Source organism: Melanaphis sacchari, unplaced genomic scaffold (genome assembly GCF_002803265.2).
Source record: "Melanaphis sacchari strain LSU unplaced genomic scaffold, SCAv2.0 Contig105_pilon_pilon, whole genome shotgun sequence".
In the NCBI taxonomy this organism is placed as follows: Eukaryota; Metazoa; Arthropoda; class Insecta; order Hemiptera; family Aphididae; genus Melanaphis; species Melanaphis sacchari.
In genome coordinates, this window is record NW_020270395.1 from 505,817 (window position 1) to 525,138 (window position 19,322).

At 27.1% G+C, this 19,322-nt stretch overlaps 5 protein-coding genes across 11 annotated transcripts; 3 read left to right on the top strand and 2 right to left on the bottom strand.

The window, feature by feature from the left end:
* The first annotated feature begins 638 nt into the window (after positions 1-638).
* LOC112602929 (DNA-binding protein RFX2) lies at positions 639-7,917 on the top strand. Of its 7 annotated transcripts, none has more exons than XM_025351330.1 (17): positions 639-1,179; positions 1,458-1,534; positions 3,653-3,798; positions 3,882-4,050; positions 4,242-4,292; positions 4,581-4,683; positions 4,745-4,838; positions 5,127-5,267; positions 5,392-5,529; positions 5,589-5,770; positions 5,848-6,211; positions 6,274-6,514; positions 6,573-6,670; positions 6,738-6,893; positions 6,968-7,170; positions 7,259-7,418; positions 7,726-7,917. In XM_025351330.1, the coding sequence occupies exons 3-17, from the start codon at positions 3,661-3,663 to the stop codon at positions 7,810-7,812; spliced, it is 2,325 nt and encodes a 774-aa protein (XP_025207115.1). In that variant the 5' UTR covers positions 639-1,179; positions 1,458-1,534; positions 3,653-3,660; the 3' UTR covers positions 7,813-7,917. The 7 variants fall into 7 exon arrangements, with proteins under 7 accessions (XP_025207115.1, XP_025207099.1, XP_025207085.1 ...); XM_025351314.1 differs by having other exon boundaries at positions 641-1,194; positions 3,653-3,819; XM_025351300.1 differs by having other exon boundaries at positions 641-1,179; positions 3,653-3,819.
* Positions 1,562-2,448, top strand: LOC112602788 (WD repeat-containing protein WRAP73-like). Its single transcript, XM_025351116.1, has 2 exons — positions 1,562-2,368; positions 2,443-2,448. Exons 1-2 carry the CDS (start codon positions 1,562-1,564, stop codon positions 2,446-2,448), a joined length of 813 nt encoding a protein of 270 aa, XP_025206901.1.
* A 390-nt stretch (positions 7,918-8,307) lies between the features above and the next one.
* Positions 8,308-11,185, bottom strand: LOC112602988 (succinyl-CoA:3-ketoacid-coenzyme A transferase, mitochondrial). The gene is made up of 10 exons (XM_025351382.1): positions 11,001-11,185; positions 10,842-10,947; positions 10,094-10,323; positions 9,708-10,018; positions 9,481-9,649; positions 9,296-9,416; positions 8,943-9,162; positions 8,790-8,865; positions 8,555-8,725; positions 8,308-8,488 (listed from the first exon to the last, which is right to left on the bottom strand). Exons 1-10 carry the CDS (start codon positions 11,064-11,066, stop codon positions 8,348-8,350), a joined length of 1,611 nt encoding a protein of 536 aa, XP_025207167.1. The 5' UTR covers positions 11,067-11,185; the 3' UTR covers positions 8,308-8,347.
* A 127-nt stretch (positions 11,186-11,312) lies between these two features.
* On the top strand, positions 11,313-14,060 carry LOC112603317 (adenylyltransferase and sulfurtransferase MOCS3). The gene is made up of 7 exons (XM_025351837.1): positions 11,313-11,663; positions 12,426-12,498; positions 12,557-12,770; positions 12,868-13,169; positions 13,229-13,458; positions 13,514-13,745; positions 13,839-14,060. Exons 1-7 carry the CDS (start codon positions 11,529-11,531, stop codon positions 13,994-13,996), a joined length of 1,344 nt encoding a protein of 447 aa, XP_025207622.1. The 5' UTR covers positions 11,313-11,528; the 3' UTR covers positions 13,997-14,060.
* On the bottom strand, positions 14,046-19,134 carry LOC112603318 (probable galactose-1-phosphate uridylyltransferase). Its single transcript, XM_025351839.1, has 7 exons — positions 19,116-19,134; positions 16,030-16,199; positions 15,746-15,951; positions 15,450-15,678; positions 14,470-14,686; positions 14,286-14,391; positions 14,046-14,213 (listed from the first exon to the last, which is right to left on the bottom strand). Exons 1-7 carry the CDS (start codon positions 19,132-19,134, stop codon positions 14,120-14,122), a joined length of 1,041 nt encoding a protein of 346 aa, XP_025207624.1. The 3' UTR covers positions 14,046-14,119.
* Positions 19,135-19,322: the final 188 nt, after the last annotated feature.

Sequence of the window (19,322 nt, forward strand, 5' to 3'; positions counted from 1 at the left end):
TTAACAATTTATGTATAGGTATCTCTGTCATTATCGAACTAATAAAAATTAAAAAATAGTGAAAATCATAAATTCGGATTATTATAGTTACATTCAATTACAACAAGAAAATAATTGTATTAATATTAAAATAATAATTATTTTTCAATATTATTAAAATTGTTTTCATTATATTTTGAATGTGATGGGACTCATTGTATTTTCATAGGCCTTTTGCCCATCGTGTCACCCACCTTATTGTTATGCCACTTTTAGTGTTGAGTATATTTTTATCACTCATAATGTACTTAATTTTACTATTAGTACCTATCTACCTAATACAGTAGGTCAAGTATAATAAGTAGTCATTGTGTGTAAAAAATAAAAAAAATAAACGTTAAAATTGTCTAGTATCCATAAATAACATTTTTAAATTGCGATAAAATAACTAAAATCGTTATTCTTCGCTTAAATATCTAATCGTTTTTAAATTTGAACCCAAGTCGTACAAAAAAACGGTCCGGTGAGTTTTTAAATTTCCCATTTAAAAAGGCGCCAAACGCGAATTACGAGAGCCACGAGCGGCCGGTGACGACGTTTTTAAATGTCTTTGACGCATATCCATCGGGTGATCGATGGTCCACTTGTACTGAGCAATTCACACTAATTCACACACTATTCATATGTTTTGACTGTCGAGTATCGTTCCGTTTGTGCTGTTTGTGGAATCCTTTTCGTAACGAACGGACGTCTCATTAGTATCATTGTTCTCGTTGATTTCGCCATACCGTCGTCGACGCCCGACGAACCGCAAATATGTGCACAGCCATCACCGTTGCAGTACTAAGCCAATGATATAGGATTCGCGACATTCGCAATATTCGCAATTCGCATCATCATCTAGCGGACCGGACGAAGAGCACCGCCACACACTCTGACCGGCCGTGCCCGAAGCACACACGCGCAGGCGCAAACTCGACAGAGCTTACGCACACGCACAACTACGATATCGGTGGCGCGTCGGGCGTAGGGGACTAGCGATCCGCGAAGACAAGACGCGGTGGCGGCGTACCCTATTCCTGTAATCTTGTTATTGATCGTTCATTGTTGCGCGTTTGTTGTGACCGACACCGCTCCTAGCAACGGGAGAGAAGCCGTAGCCATAGTCACCATGAACGCCTTTTTCCAACAACAATTCAGGTGAACGATTGAAACGTACAAAAAACAAATATAATAATAAATAAACAAAAAAAAAAAAATGCATTTATGTTTGGTTAGTCCGTTGTGCACACACATACACACGATGTTCACGACTAACCGAACGTAACTGACGTTACACAGTCAAAATTTTCGTTTCCGTCCTAACAACAAAACCAATAGTAACAGTTGTGTGTGTGTGCGTGTGTATGTGCACTTGTATACGTTCTCGTATGTGTGTGTGTGTGTGTATGTATGTATGTATGTATTTATATTTGCAGGTATACATCACTGACGTTTCATCCAAATCGAAACCTATGAAGAAACGCTTCTGTGAGAGTCGTCCGAAAATCAAACAGTAAGTGTTTTGTTCCATTTTATAAAAATGAATGTGCTACCACTAGACTATGATGCCTGCGCGTTTTCTACCGATGGCCGGTATGTGGCGTCCGCTGTGTACAACCGTCTGATCGTCAAGGCACAACCGTTCTCTGGTCCCCACGTCGTGGCCACAGCCGCTCATGCCATTGACGGTCTGCAGTGGAACTTGGCATCTAATCTTATACTGTGCACAGAGTTCAGCAAAGGTGTGGTACAGGTGTATGACGTCCGTGCTGAAAAATGGATACGTACCCTTAGATGTGGCTATTTCAAGTTTGTTGCTGCCGAATGGATTGGTCGCAACAAAATTTTGCTGACGCTTGAATTCCATATGGCTTTAGCTGTGTTTAATCTGTTAAAAAATTCCATTGTATATATTGAAATACCTAAACCCATTTGGCCTTGTGCAGTGTTTGATAGTGATGGGACACATATGTTTGTTGTCTCCAAGATAAATGGTTATGAGAAATTGCTAATGATGAGTTCTCGAAGTTTAGATAGGATTATTTATATTCAAGACATAATAGGACCTTGTAATGGTCTAAATAAATCTCCAAATAATCGTTTCATCTGTGTTTTTAATGATGTAAAATTAGCAATTCTTGATTTTCTCTCTGGTAATGTTATTGGTTCAGTTGAAACTATTTCATTAAACGCTGTGAGTTGGGCACCTAATAGTAAATATTTAGCTTTAGGATGTTCCTTGGGTGACATTGTTGTATTAGCTTCTTCTAATGAGTTTAATATAGAATTTAAATTTTCTTGTTCTTTGTTAAATGAAGATTATGATTTTTTCATAGAATCCGGTGGAGTATTAATCCAATCAAACCCTTCAAAAACCTTTATCAATAATGTTTCAACAAAAATATCTTTTATTGTTTGGAGCTTTAATTGTACTTATTTGAGTACTTATGAAGAAGATTCAACATTTCTTTTTATTTGGCAGAAATATAGATTAATATGTTTAATAAAGTTATCAAAAAAAATTAAAAAAATGCAGTGGTCTCCATCAGAAAACAAATTGTGTGTAGCTTATGGTACAGATTTAATTTTTTTTTGGACTGAAGGACAAACTCCTAAATTACAGACTTCACCAAAGCTTGTTGATGGTACAAGTTTATTAGTTTCTAATTTATCTTGGTCATTTAATAATAGAGATATGATTTTAAGTGATGGAAAAAAATGTTTATTGTTTACAACTTAGTATAAGTAAATTATTATATACCTAATAGATAATTATAAGTTAGTTAATATTTATATAGTTATTATTACATTATATTTTAAATACCTTAATAATTAATATTTAATTAAAGTTATAAGATTTAGTTTTTAAATTATTATTATTTTATTTTAAAAACTTAATTTAAATAAATGTCTTAAATTTTTTTATTTTGTATAACAATTATTATTTTTGTTAATTAGACTGTTTAAAATAAATATGCAAACATTTTTATATTTAAGTCAATGTTTTAAATAAAATAGTACTATAATATAATATGTATAAATAAATTGTAATTATAATTATACATTATTTTTATTTTATAATCATAAATAGAAAAAATATAAAAAAAAAATCATTATACTTTTAACACAAATTTAATCTAATTAGATTTAGTCTTTTGGCTGAGGGTCTTCTATTAGCAATTCATAAAATACTTTTTTGTTACAAAATTATGACATAATGATTTGTTTATATTATGATAAATGCGCAAATAATAATAATCAGAATTGAGAATTTGTTACATTTGATTTTATCAGTTGCTATGGTAACATCATTTGTTTCTGTGATGAACGTGTTAATAAAATATTATTATTATGTTCTTGTGGTTCAAAAGACATGTTCATGATCCTGTCTTTTACAAGAAAGGGAATCCTTTATTATTTGTATTTATTTAGTTTTATAATTAAAATTCATTCACAATTAGGTATAATTATTTACCTAGTATTATAGTAGGTTTTAATTGTATTATATTAGCTAATAAAAATTCTTTTAGTACCTATTTAATAAATAATAATTTAAATTGTTTATTTTGTTTATGGGTTTTAACTAAAAGTTTGATTTAAAAAAAAATTATGAAACTAAATGTATGTTTAGGTAATTCCATGGCGACTTCTGTTAGGAGTGGAATCAAATTAGAAGGGTCAGCAGGTACTGGTTCCCAAATTAGTACTATAACTGTTGTAACGGCTGGTGGTGTTGGTCAAACTCTTGTTGTACAACCAGTACAACAAACTTCCGTGGTGCGTACATCTATTGATCAGGTACATAATTAATTTGTATAGTTTTATGTATATTATAAATATTTAATAATATATATTTTTAGAATGTGAATAGCAATAGACAACTTGAAAATGCTATACTATGTGGAACTAGTCCAGTTCATGATGATGGATCTGATAAATCAATGGATGATGATGAACACCTAGAGCATAAAGATAGGATTTCTTCTACAGTTACTGTTGATAATGGTCATTATATTGTGGCAGCGTCAGGTAAGGTCTACAAAATCATTATACTAATATCATTTAAGAAATTATGGAGAATTTTTTTGTATGATAAAAATAGATCTTAAAATAAAATAAAAACATTTTTCTTAATCTTATACAATATTAGTTCTCCATTTTTCATATAAAATGCATATTATCATATATCGTGATTATAAAATTACACGCTTACCATTAAGAAGGAACTCAAGGACGATCTTATACTTCCCTTACACCAGTACCAACATTGGGTAAGACTTAGTGAAACATTTGTTTTAATTTTCATTTCAATTTTTTTGAGTTAAAATTTCTAGTTAGTATTTTCTTAATTTTATTTTATTTTATTTTAACTTTCTGATGCATTTCTTATTTTGCTTAAAAAGCTCCTTATACTGGTGCAAACATTTTCATCAATGTTTAGCCAATTTCCATATTTATTTGTGTTCAAATTAATGCTAAATATAAGTATAGTGGTATGTATAGTATTTGTGGCTCTTGTTTGTTTATCATAGCTAAATACCTGTTTGTTTTTTATTTAGTTCCCGAAGCAGAGTCTGTTGGTTCTGACGATGTTGGCCATTCTACTTATGTACAATATGTTGAAGGAACTGGCGAACAAGCAATTTTCACTAATGGACAAATGTAAATTTGTTATCAATAATCAATTAATATTAATATATATTTATATTCATTTAATTTTTAGGGCATATCCAGTTTATACTGTTGGTGAGAGTGGAACAATGTATCAGACTGGTCAAACCCATTATTACACTCCAAGCACAAATTCTTATTCTCAAGTAAATAATATTTATACGAATCCTGGTATATTTTTGTCATGCAATTTTCATGATTTTTATTTAACAGTTATCCAAAAAGTCCTTACTAATTATATTCTTGTGCAGATACATATAATGTAGAAAAAATTTTACATTTTCATTTTCATTCATTTATTTTATATTTTGCTGTCAAATATATATATATATATAAATATTAATGGTCAGGACTCTCTGGATCATTTCATATAATTAATTTTAATTACATTTTTATAATAACATTAAAATTAAAACATGTTCAATATGTTAAAGGTTACAAACACCTTAGGCCAACCAACATGTCAGGCACAAATTATAGGTAATGGAACCTATATTATACAACAGAATGTTGACAATGATCACACTATTATTGCTACTGCTCAAAGAGACAGCCCAAATTCCGCTTTATCTACGGTATAATAGTTTTTATAATAATGTACCTCTGTGTATTTTGTATTATATATTGCTTAAATCTTTATACATTTTTGCATTTAACTTATAACAATGTATATTTATTAAGTCTTTATTTTAATTTTAGGATGTGTCATATCTTACAGTAAACGCTACTGAATCTGGCTCAACAAACACAAGTATAGATCAACTGAATGGTGTAGAATCAGATGGAGGAATGCAAAACTCTGGTCTTATGCATGCAAATAGAATTTCTCCTGCAACTGTAAACAAATACATTTTATTTGTAATAATTAATAACTTAATACTATATTTTTATGAAAGGTCAACTGGCTGATGGAAAATTATGAAATGGCCGAAGGAGTGTCGTTACCTCGATCTACATTATATAATCATTATTTAACACATTGCTCGGAAACTAAAATTGATCCTGTAAATGCAGCATCATTTGGTAAACTTATCCGGTCTGTGTTTATGGGATTACGTACAAGGCGTCTAGGAACTCGGTATGGTGTTTTTTTTTTTTTACTGTAGAATGACTAAATTATATGATTTATTTAACCAACACTTTTTTGTGTTTTAGAGGAAATTCCAAGTATCATTATTATGGTATTAGAATTAAGGCTAGTTCATTATTAAATGACTTTTCCTCGGAAGAAAACTTACCAGGGCGAACAAATCAAAGTAGTAGTTCAAAAAAAATTAAATTCATTAAAACTGAAGAACGAAACTGCAATCAATTCACAACTAATAGTTCAGATTCTGCTAATTGTTCACAAAATAGTATTCCATCTTCTCCTCAAGCACAAAACCAAGAATATTTAGGTGATGGTGCTAATGCTGTACCAGAATTTCCTGATATTATATTGGATGAAATACAACTGGATGATAATTGTACTTTAGAAGATGTAGATACATTCAAAAATTTGTACCGTGAACATTATGAAGTACTAAATTATTTTAATAATAAAACTTATTTATTGTTATTTAAATAATATTGTTTTTATAGGCATTTTTAGGTGCTATTTTGAACTTAGAATTTGGTACTGTAGAGTCACTTTGGCGTGAATTTTGGCGTAGTCAAGATAATAATAATGATGAATGTGAAGAAGAAAAATATTTGTCTAAAGAAAAATTGTATTCATTGTCAAAGTGCAAAACATTGCAACTGTTTGTGAAAACTGTTGATTTTCTATTTTATCAAAACTTGGTGAAAGTGTTAATTCCAGATGTTCTTCGGCCTGTTCCTGGTATGTTTATTTTATGTTTTTATGTTTAAAGGTATAACTATCAATAAATTATGTACAGGAACATTAACACAAGCCATTAGAAATTTTTCCAAAGGCTTAGAGTCATGGCTGATATCTGCAATGCAAGGGTGTCCAGAAGAAATGATCTCAATAAAAGTTATTATTTTCATACTATTTTTGTTCAATCATTCATCATTACTATTATTATAATTTTTAATTTTAGGTGACTGCTGTTAGCGCCTTTGCACAAACCTTACGTAGATACACTTCGCTTAATCATCTTGCCCAAGCTGCGAGAGCTGTGCTTCAAAATTATACTCAAATAAATCAAATGCTTACTGATTTAAATCGTGTAGACTTCCGTAATGTCCAAGAACAAGTAAGAAATTTTGTAATTATCATATTAAATATATAATATGTAGGTGTACTAAACAATTAATTGGTTATAAAAAGGCTTCTTGGGTATGCCAATGTGACTCAACATTAGTTCAACAATTGGAAGCAGATTTTAAGCATACTTTACAACAACAAAATTCTTTAGAAGAATGGGCAACATGGTTAAAAAGTGTTGTTGATAATTGTTTGAAACAATATCGTGATACACCTAACTTCACGAAAGAAGCTAGACAGTTTTTATTAAAATGGTCATTTTATAGGTAAATATTCACGATAAAGAATCTAAAAATATTCAAATATATATTTATCGTGAATATTTTATATTCAAACTTTTATTACTTTTTACAGTTCAATGGTAATACGCGATTTGACTTTACGTTCAGCTGCTAGCTTTGGTTCGTTTCACCTAATACGCCTGCTCTATGATGAGTACATGTTTTATTTAATTGAACATGAAGTGGCTCTAGTCACAGGAGAAACACCAATTGCAGTAATGGGTTCAGGAGATGTAAGTATAGAATAATTTTAAATAACGAATACACTTTTTTCCATTACTGTAAATAATTAATTTTGTTATTGAATTAATTAGTATTTCAAAAAACTCAAATTGAAATAATATAAATATTTTAAATTAAAAAAAAACTTATCAGTTTTTGAGATTGAAATTAATATTCAATAAAAAATAACAACTATAAATTATCACATAAACATCAGAAAAAAAAAAAGAATGAAACACATAATTTGTGATTATATCATTTATAATTTATATAATTATTTATGTAATAGGTAATTTATGTGTTTTCATTTTTTTTTAGAAAACCATACCCACTGCAGTTTTGATAGATTATGACTCCACTGAGTATACCACTAATTGCAATGGAAAACGCATGAAAATGAACTAGTCGCCATGCCATATTATAAGTTTCATTTTTGGGCACATATTCACATAAAATTATTATAGTTATTGTTTGAACCGATTTTTTTTTTTGTTGTTGTGCGCACTGCAATTTTTATTTTTTATTTATACCTACCTACACTTTGTAGATGATGTTTTTATTTATTAATTCCCAAAGACTTAAATATTATCTACATTTTTTTATAAGACATTTTGTGCAATTATTTGTTTCTATTTTTTTTTCATTATTGATTTTGTAAATTGTAAAATGTTTGTTGAATTACATTCAACAGATACTTAATATTATGATTGAATTTTTTAGGCCCAAACAGCATTTGTGATGAAAATTGTTTTCAATTTTTTTTCTTGTTTATAATATATCTAAATACTTAATAATATTATAAATTGTATTTTAACTTGTGTTTAATTGTGTTTTTTTTTTTTTGGTATTACAATTTTTCAATATACACATACACACTAAATGCAAAATTTATTTTATTAACATAACAGATTACACATTTTTTAATAATTATAAATTAGAGCTATTCCACTTGTCCCATTATTTTTAAATTATCTGATTTAACAAATTCGCATCCAGTACTTTGAACTATGTCTACAATTTCAACACCATCAGCAATTTCAACTAAAGTCAATCCATTTTCGGGATCCACATTGAATACACACTGAAAATTTAATTTCATCGTTTGAAATACATGTTATTTAATAAATATAAAATAACAATAAATTACCTTCTCTGTGATAATCATGTCTACACATCGACTACCAGTTAACGGAAGAGTACAACTAGATATAATTTTTGGTGAGCCTTCCTTTGTTGTATGTTCCATGACCACTATGACTTTGGTATGTGGAGCAGATACAAGGTCCATTGCTCCACCCATACCTTTTACCAATTTTCCCTGGATGAGAATAAAATAATATTCAAGTAAATCAAAAAATATATAAATAATATTTAATATTTACTGGTATCATCCAATTAGCCAAGTCTCCATATTGAGACACTTCCATTGCACCCAACACAGTTAAATCCAAATGACCTCTATAACAGAAATAAATATTGAAAAACAATTTATTATACCTACAGTACATCATAATTCATAGTTCCAGTATAGTTACCCTCTTATCATTGCAAAACTTTCTTCACTACCGAAAAAACTGCTGCCAGGTATAACAGTTACTGTTTCTTTACCAGCATTTATCAAGTCTGGATCAACACATTTTTTGGATGATGGATATGGACCAAGACCAATAATACCATTTTCACTATGTAACATTACATGGACACCCTCTGGGATATAATTACTAGCTAACATTGGCATGCCTATGCCCAAATTAACTGTTTAAACTTTTTGTTAAGGGTATTTAATTATTAAACCTTTTGCTATGACAGCAAAGCTACAATTTGAAAAGGTAAGTGGACAAACATAAAAACAGTTTAAGATAATAAATAATTGTTAAACAAAGGATACTATACATGCCATTTTTAAATTCAAGAGCTGCACGCTTAACAATTGTTTCTCTTAATTGAGCTGCAGGTGAACTAACTAACATGGAAATGGATTCATCAGATTTTTTGGACAAAACTGTTTTCTAAACAAGCACCGGTTATTTTTATTATTTGAAATATTTAATTTATATTAGATTAATATTTTACTTCAATCTTTTTAACATAATCCTTGCCCAACACAATTCTATCAACATATATTCCAGGAACATGAACTTGATCTGGATCAATATCACCATTTTCAACAATTTCTTCAACTTCTACAATCGTAGTTTTTGCAGCTGAACACATCACTGAATTAAAGTTTCGAGCCGATTTACTACCAAAATTAAAATTATTATTACAAATGTTAATGAACTGTTTGTTAATAGTATTACTTAAACACAAGATTTCCTTCATGGTCAGCCTTTTGTGCTTTAATGATAGCATAATCGGCAGTAATTGCTCTTTCCAAAACATAAGTCTTATCATCAAAGATTTGGGTTTCTCGAACATCACTAGCAACTTCAACACTTCTACTTGGGTTGTTTTTGTTTGCTTCATTGTTTTCATTATCTTCAGTTGATTCTTCATGCAATGCATACTTTAGTGGAATTCCCCCTTCTTCCACAAGTGTGCCTACAGCAGTTGGAGTATAAAAAGCTGGTATACCTGCACCTCCAGCTCGTATACGCTCAGCTAGTGTTCCCTAAACATGAGATTTTAGAACCATATAGAGCTAGCGGATCAATATGTAACTAATTAATATTATTAATCTACAAACTTGAGGAGTGAGTTCTACTGTAAGTTCTCCATTTAGATACTGCTGAACAAATTCAGAATTTTCACCCACATATGAACCGATTACTTTAGATATTTTTTTTTGTTTCAATAGCTTTCCTAGGCCAAAATTATCCACACCTGCATTATTACTTATAACTGTCAAGTCTTTTAAATCTTCTCTTTCTACTAAGCCATCAATCAGTTTTTCAGGAATACCACAAAGACCAAAACCTATAATTATAATAAAAATTTGAAATTAAAAATCAACATATTTCATTAAAACTATTCATTTTTTCATAATTCCTAATGAATAATATAACATGTTAAAACATCATGATAGTCACAACAATTTATTAGTTTAAACTTTTGTTTAATTTAAAAACAATAATACATTAATTTTAAAAATATTACAAAGGGTTTTAATATATATATATGGTTATGTAAACAAGTCTTAACATTAAAATAATTTGGTAAAATATATTGTTTTGATACATTATTTGAGACATGAGATAATAAACTTCAAACGTAAATTTAACTAGTTTAATAAATCAAAATAATTTTTCGCCAATCAAAAATTAAGACTAACTATAACAATATTTTTTAAATACATTATTTAATTATATGCATAAAAATGCTATAATTTGTTATATATATTGTTAATCTAATTAAATATAAATGTATTCTAATGTTTAAAAATTAATAGAGCATATCACTATAAGCTATTAAATAATATTAATCATTTGACTAACCACCAAATAGAATTGAACTGCCGGGTTTAATATCCTCTAAAGCATGACTGACAGAAGTATAAAGTTTTTGTTTTTTAAGACTAACATTGAAACTAAAATTTGACACCTAAAAAATAACTTTATTTAGTTGAGAACAATTTACAATTCAGTTTATCTCACCTGAAGCACAACAAGATTTTTTGTTGTTGGTCTAAAACAACGACGATTTCTGTATAATAAGAACATTATAATTGTACCTTCAAGAGTTGCGACATTCAAAAGATTATGTATAAAAGTGATCACTTATCTTGGTTTTAAATTAATTGGCATTCAAAATAAAAAAATATTAAAGTTTGAACTCTAATTTTTTTATCGTTATGTTATCAAAATATAGACCTCTTAATCGCGTTTGTGTTATCAACTTGCTATTCAAGTCGTAACACTGATAAAGCCGTAACATAGTTCATGACGATTTAATTTAAATTTCTATCTTCAAACTGCTCACTAAACTTGTGGGCAATGGACATGATGTAGATAAATAAAAAATATAAATATTATATTGTTATCTATTCGTTCTTATGAATTTTAATAAGTCCGTTCTAATTGATAACTTTAAAGTAAACTGAAAAATTGGAAGAATCATTTTTGGTTTACTTGTTTGTGAACCGTAATCTCTAGAGTGCATAGTATTTCATTATTTTGTTAAAAATGTCATCGTGCTTAGATAATGCTGAAGACACGAACGTCATACATAATAATGAAGAAATAAGTCGATTATCTGCCGAGATAGCACTTTTAAATGTTGAATTGAATAAAAAAACTGCATTATTGAAAAAAAAACAGGTACCTAATAAATATTAATAGATAATACAATATCAAGCGAATTTCAAACTTGTCATTTAAAGTTGTGAGATTTAAATTCATAAAACTAATAAACATTTCACATTATATTATAATTTATAATGTGATCATTCTTAAAAGATTACCACAGTGAATAATGAGGAAAATACAAAATTATTGAGAAAAAATAAAGTGCAAAATATAAACTTCCCAAAATTCAATCAATTGTAATTATTTTATAGTATATTGAGATTTTGTCTTCTATTTAAATATTAACTTATACCTTAAATATAGAAGAAAGATTGTAAAATTAAAAATTGAATCTAATTAATGATATTGCCATAAAAAAGAAAAAAATAGCTTCTACCTACAATTAATCTGAGAAATTTTTGATGATTTTTAAAATAGGTCCTTTATTCACTAATATCTTTATAATTATTTATTATTTTATTTTATTTTATGCCAAATGTACTTTAAATTATGTGCTGTTGCAATATTATAATATATTAATACCTACCTAAAATATTTGTATATTTGTTAGTTGTCATATTTTTGTGCTTGTCACAACATATTTTTATTGTATTGTTAAGAAAGTATACCTTATAAAATCTTAAAACGTTAAAAAGCTTATAAATAATAAGTTAAATATGTTTTTAAATTATTAAGTCTTAAAATAAATAGTATATTATTGTACATTGTTGTTACCTATTATTCATTTACAAATTTACAATGTTAATATGTACTTTATATTTTTTGAAATTTCAGAAACAATGTTTGACTAAATTTGACATTAACCGTTATAGCAGACAGATCATTTTACCAGAAATTGGTGTTGAAGGACAAAATATTTTTATACATTTACTTTAATAATTTAAAAACTAATAATATTTTATCAGGACAAAAAAAATTAAAAACATCAAGTGTTCTTATAATTGGCGTTGGTGGCCTAGGATGTCCATCATCAATGTATTTAGCAAGTGCTGGAGTGGGTACAATCGGACTTGTTGACTATGATGAAGTTGAACTTAGTAATTTGCATAGACAGTTGTTGCATGCACAGTGCAATGTTGGTATGCGAAAAGTCGAGTCTGGCAAATTGTCGTTAAATCGGTTTGTATTTGAATATTATTTATTACCAAAAAATGTTTTTCTAAAAACATTTATATTATTATTACTTTTAAATAATTATTATCTATAACATTTTCAGTATGAATGAAGATGTTAATATTGTTGTTCATGACGTTCAATTGGATGGTCAAAACTCATTGGATATTTTTAAACAGTATGATGTAATTATAGATGCTAGTGATAATTTAGTTACTCGATATATAATTAATGATACTTGTGTAAAAGCTGGCAAGCCTTTAGTCTCGGGATCAGCTATACATTTTGATGGGCAACTGACTGTTTATAACTACAAAGGATCAATATGCTTTAGATGTTTACATCCAAAACCACAATCCCCTGAAACTGTAGGGAATTGTGCTTCAGCAGGTGTTTTGGGACCAGGTAACAATATATCATTATAAATAAAAATATAAGACATTTGCACTAATTATTATTTATAGTTCCCGGGGTAATTGGTGTTCTGCAAGCAATGGAAACTATCAAAATTATTGTTGATCATCCAAATGTACTTTACAACAGTTTACTGTTATATGATGGGGGAGATTGCGAGTTTAAGAAAATTAAATTAACAAACGTAAAACGAAGTGGATGTATATGTACTAAAAATCCAGAAGATATAACAATAACTATGGATTATGAAGAATTTTGTGGATCAAAAGCAAATGATAAAGTAAATAGAATCCTTTTAATATTTTTAAAATATTAATTTATTGATTGTTTATTAGTTCAAAGTGCTTAATTTGCTGAAAGAAAATGAACGTATTACAGTTTTTGATTTAAATGAATTGGTATCTAAAAAAAATCCATTTTTAATGATAGATGTACGTAAAAAAGTAGAATATGACATGTGCCATTTACCTTTTTCAATAAATATTCAGCTAAGTGATTTAAAAAGTAAAGATACTCGTTCTAAGTTAATTGAAGAAATCAATTCATTTGGTAAAATGACACCAAATTGTAAGTAAAATTAACATTGATTAATAATTTGTTAAATACCTACATATGCAAACAAAAAGACAACTGTAATATTATATATGCAAATTTTTACAGTAATTACTATTTGTCGCCGTGGCAATGACTCTCAAAGAGCTGTAGATGAGTTGAAAAAATACAAAGAGATAACAGACAATGTTAAATGGATAAAAGATGTCATAGGAGGATTATATGAATGGAGTATGCAAGTAGATAAAAACTTTCCAATATATTGAAAATAAAATATTGTTAATTAATTAGATTGTAATTAATATAAAATTGTAATCATATGGCAATTATTTTGATAATAAAAATGTCTCTTTGAATTTTACATTTGAACTAAGTATGTTTATTTGGTTTTATTGCAAGTAGTGAATATCTGATTGTGATCTTAATCGTTCTGCAGCTTGTTCCGCAGTTAAATCTCTTTGGCATTGGGCTAGCAGCTCAAATCTAAACATATACACATAAGTATAATTGAGTAATGATCGGTTCTCTTGAAAAATAAGTAATAATATTATTTACCCGGATATGAATTTTTTCACTGTTGCTGAACGTAACAATGGTGGCAAATAAATCCCATGAAATACCCAATGATCACTACTTTCACAATTTGGTCCAGTTGGTGCACCTAACAATAAATTGGTAATACAGTAAATAAGTATTATTATTTATAAGCTTAATTTTTGTAATAATAATTTTAACATACCATGCCAACCCATTGAATATGGAAATGATGTTTTGAACATGTTATCATATTTTATTGTTAATATTTTCATTACTGATGCCAAAGTTGTTTTTTCGTGTTCTGTAATTTCATTCATCCTTTTTACATGTCTCTTGGGTAATATCATAGTCTCATATGGCCATATAGCCCAAAATGGCACCAAAACAACCCAGTGTTGATTTTCGGTAACAATTCTTATCTATTTAAAAGTATATTTTAAAAAGTAACTTTAGTAAAAAATTAATATTAACATATCTAAATAATTATTTTTTATACATACCACCCACCCTCATGCCTGTACTTTATAAGTAATACAAATAAATAGTAATAAACTAGAATTATTAAAAAAAAAAAAAAAAATACAAATTATTTCTAAATACCTAATATAAAAATAAAAGGTTTGTTCTTTTTATTTTAAGTTTAAACTATAAAAAAACTTTTATTTATTTCCACTTTAACTAATTAATATAATTAATGATTAAATGTATTTCCTTATTTAAAAAAAAAATTGATGACTGGGATAAAATTGTATATTATGTAAAGAAAAAAATTTTGGTTAAAGTTACTGTTGTACTAAGAGAATTTGGTGAACAGGTAAATGATTTAAAGGGCTACTCATTTTAGGTAATACAAATTAAAAGATACATTTTTATTTTATTTAAAAATGAATTTTATGTGAAATTTGTGAAAAAAATTATTTTATCCCAATTTAAAAATAGTTATTATTATTATTTAGAATTGATGTTTTTAATTGCATTTTTGTATTTTTATTTTTATATGAGTTCAAGTATTTATATTAAATAAGGACACCCAATCCATATTCTCCCACCAAAAAGAGTTAGCATGGTACAGATAGTAGTAATTTAGTCTATGGGCTAAACTGTTATAATTTTGAATGAGGCTTTGACCAAATGGTACTATTATGCAGCACAAATAATATTATAGTATTTAATATTTTGTACTTTTGCTTTTAATTCGCGATCAACATAATCCATCAGCATTGGTCTTCCATACTTTTCTAAGTATTCTTTCTGATGAATATCTTTTATACGTGGTTCATTCGGTAAAAACGAACAAGCCCATATTTGACAATGAGGATGATGATTAGAACAACCCATTATAGCACCTTTATTTTCAAAAATTTGCACCCAAGGATAGGTTTTTCCTAATTCTTCTAATTGCTGTATCCAACTGTAAAAAAAAAAAAAATAATTAAAATGAATAATATTAAATGAATATAATATACTACAAATTATACCTTGAAATCACAGTTACTATATCATGTATAGACATGAGAGCTATTGTCACATTAGATTTAGGATAAAAACACATAACACGGCATGTTCCTTTAACTCCTTCGATTTTAAACAAAGGATCATCACTTTGGGGAGGTGATGGTGTATCCTCTAACATGGCTGGAAAGTCATTTGTAAAGACATATGTGGACTTATAATCTGGAGTCAACTAAAAATAATTTCAAATTATAATATTGTAGATTAAAATATAAACCACAATTATAATATTACATGTTTATATACTAACAATACCACTACTCCTGACTACTCCAGGACATAGTGGGTTGGTAGGATCAAATTCTGGACCCATGTCATTGAACACAGATTCTGTTTGTCCATCCCAGGGTCTTTTCATTCGGTGAGGAGAAACTAAAATCCATTCTCCTTTTAATGGATTGTACCTCTTATGAGGATGTTCTAAATTAAAATTTTAAAATGTTATAAATTAAAACCAAATAGTATAATTTTATTATAAAATAAAATATCTATATCAACAAATAAATTAACTATTACTCATTTTTTTAAACTTTTATAGTATTAATTTAATTTGTATTTAATTATACATTTAAACCTTATAAATAATTCAAAATTTTCATTATTTAATATTCATAAAAAACTTAAATGTTTTGTGTTGATATTTTTTTTTTTCTTAAATAATACCTAATTAATTTTTATCATAATTTAAACATGTTCATAGATTTTATAAAGTATAAATGAATATTTTATATATTTTCTTGACCTTGATAAATATTTTATTTTTAGTTAGTAATCATTAGATAAATGCTTACCTACTGTATTTTTTTTAAATTAAAATTTTAATCAGGAATTTCATAAAATGTGAATTAATATTATATTTTTATCATAGTAAGTAAAATAATTAGATTTATAAAAAAAAAATATCACATATTTTTTTACACTTCTATTCCACGCCAATTAAACACTTCTTAAGTTATAAATAAGAAATATATTTTAAGGTTATCTTTAAATGACCTGTTATTTATAAATTTATAATACTAAAAGAACAATTAAATAAACATATTAAACACTTAAATACAATAAGTTAATATTATAACTTTGGTTAATCCACCAACTATAACCTTTGGATATTAATGAAAATTTTAAATTTAGTTAGGTAATTGACAATAAAGAACTAAGATGCTGAAAAGATACTTAACATTTATTTCTTATTTAATTTTGAATATATATTTTTAAGATAAATAATATAAAGTTAAATATGTTTATTTAAACATTAAAATATGATTTTTTTCTGTCATAAAACAATTTTAAAATGACGTTTGTTATTTTTATTGAGTTGAATGATTTATTTGAACGTAAAACCAATGGCCACCCTTCAATAACTGTGATACAAAAATTACAATCATGAAATTTGTTGATCCGTTACGGTTTAGTAAAAATAATCATGATTTAAATTACCTATTATAATAATGTGCGTTCTTTAAACAGGTTTTTTAGGAGGTGTAGAAAATCCATAAATAAAATAATCAAATACGGCTCCTATTATTGATCGATTCGGGTAGATAAATTTTTCATAAATCGCATTTGTCATTATACCAAATATTGTCGTTTGCATATTTATGGTTGGAAAATGTTTCTTTGTTATTTTTTAATAAAACGATATCGAACTTACTGTTGAAAATTGATCATAATTTCACAGAGAAATAACTTTCGAGGCTATGACTACGAACCATAATAAGATAAGTAAGTTTAAACTTTTGTTCTAGAACTTTCAAATAAATAAATTTCAATTAAAATTAAAATCATTGTTTTTATATTTTTAAATTAATTAATTTTTTAATAGGCGAAGTCATTCAAATAGTGGAAATTGAAGAGTTTAAATTTGCTCGAAAAAAGTAGAACCTTAGGCACCACGTCAATGAACTTTGGTGGTATTCAAAGAGAACTCAAGGCATATTTTTTAATACCCGTTAAAAAGCGAGATAAAGACACCCTTTTAAAAGTAGGTAATTAATGATTGGATTTTTCCAGGAACGACAATTAAGGTATAGAATTATAAATACTCTAATAATTATCGTAATTATCTAAATAAATAATAACTTAGTCGCAGTCAACACGATTTTCCCGATAAACCTGGTGTCTAATTGCATCCAAAATGTATTTTTTTTACCTCGTCACCTAGTAAAGATGGTGTGTTGCATAACAAATCTAGGGATATTTTTGTTTTTAATTTTCGGAGTGAGTGACCTGCTTGGTCTTTAAGTTCACCTAAATTGCATTTTTTTACCTTATGACATTGTACTATTATTATTTATTTTTTGGTTCCTTGAGTTAATTAGAGCTTAATGTTTGGAAGATGAAGGATTTGTAAATTTAACAATGAATCATTCCATTTAATGCGAGAATTCAGAAATAGGAGCACACACTAATAATATTCAAGGAATGTAGCATCATTTCAAGCTTAACTTTCCCAAAATCGCAGAAAAAAAGTTTTAAAGTTTTATTCAACTAAGTGTATGTCTTTAAAGAAATGTCATATTCTTAAAACTGAAACTTTGACATTAGACCTAGCTTGAAAGTCAGCTGTATGATACGAAAACAATACAAGAAAATAATATATTGATCAGCAAAAAATACTCTTCTGATAATACAGGAACTGGTGACAATGACAACAACAGTAACAATAATAATATATTAATTAACGAAAAAATTAAAAGTTAAATTTTTAGTTTCAATTATAAAAAAAAAAACAATAATTTTTTGTTTTAAAAAAATAAGTACGATTGTTAAAATCTAATTGCATAATTCTATCCATTATAAAAAAAAAAAAAAAACATTAAAAAAGTAATCTTTTGATATTTTTATTAACGATACTAAAATGTTTAAAAAAATCAATATTATTTTATAGTTTTTTTGGTATAATTTTCCAAGAAAAAAATGCGAGATTTTTTCAAAACACTTTCGAATTTAGTGATTTAAAAAAAATGTATTCAAAATTGAGCATGATAACTAAACTGCATTTATTCTCTAAACTTCCTCAAATTTATCTTATTATTATAATAGAGTTTTAATTTATTTATATAATTGAAATTTACAATTTTTTTGATGAGCCTAAAAATAATATTTGCTGTAGCTTTTAAGTATTAACCTACAGTATATTTGAGTATTTAATTTATTAGGCAATAGGTTTAATAACTTCAATTAACTATCTTAAGTATAAAACAATTGTACAAATATATAATTATTAACTTAAATTATTTTAAATTAAAAATTTGTAAAAAATTTTTTTTATATTTACACACTCATTGGCCATTGCGATAAATTATAAATTAAATAACATTGTGATGATATAATTACCAGATGCATTGAACTCCATGATGTGTCTTAAATTTATTTTCTATTGAATGTATCAAATAAAGATGATTTATCTTATTTAAAGATGTGTGTACTTGAGAAAAAATCGACAATTATTCAATTGACGTGTTTGTAAGGTTTAAACACTTTTAAAGATAAGATAACACAATGATATAGCTAATTATCAATTCATAAACAACATTCATGATC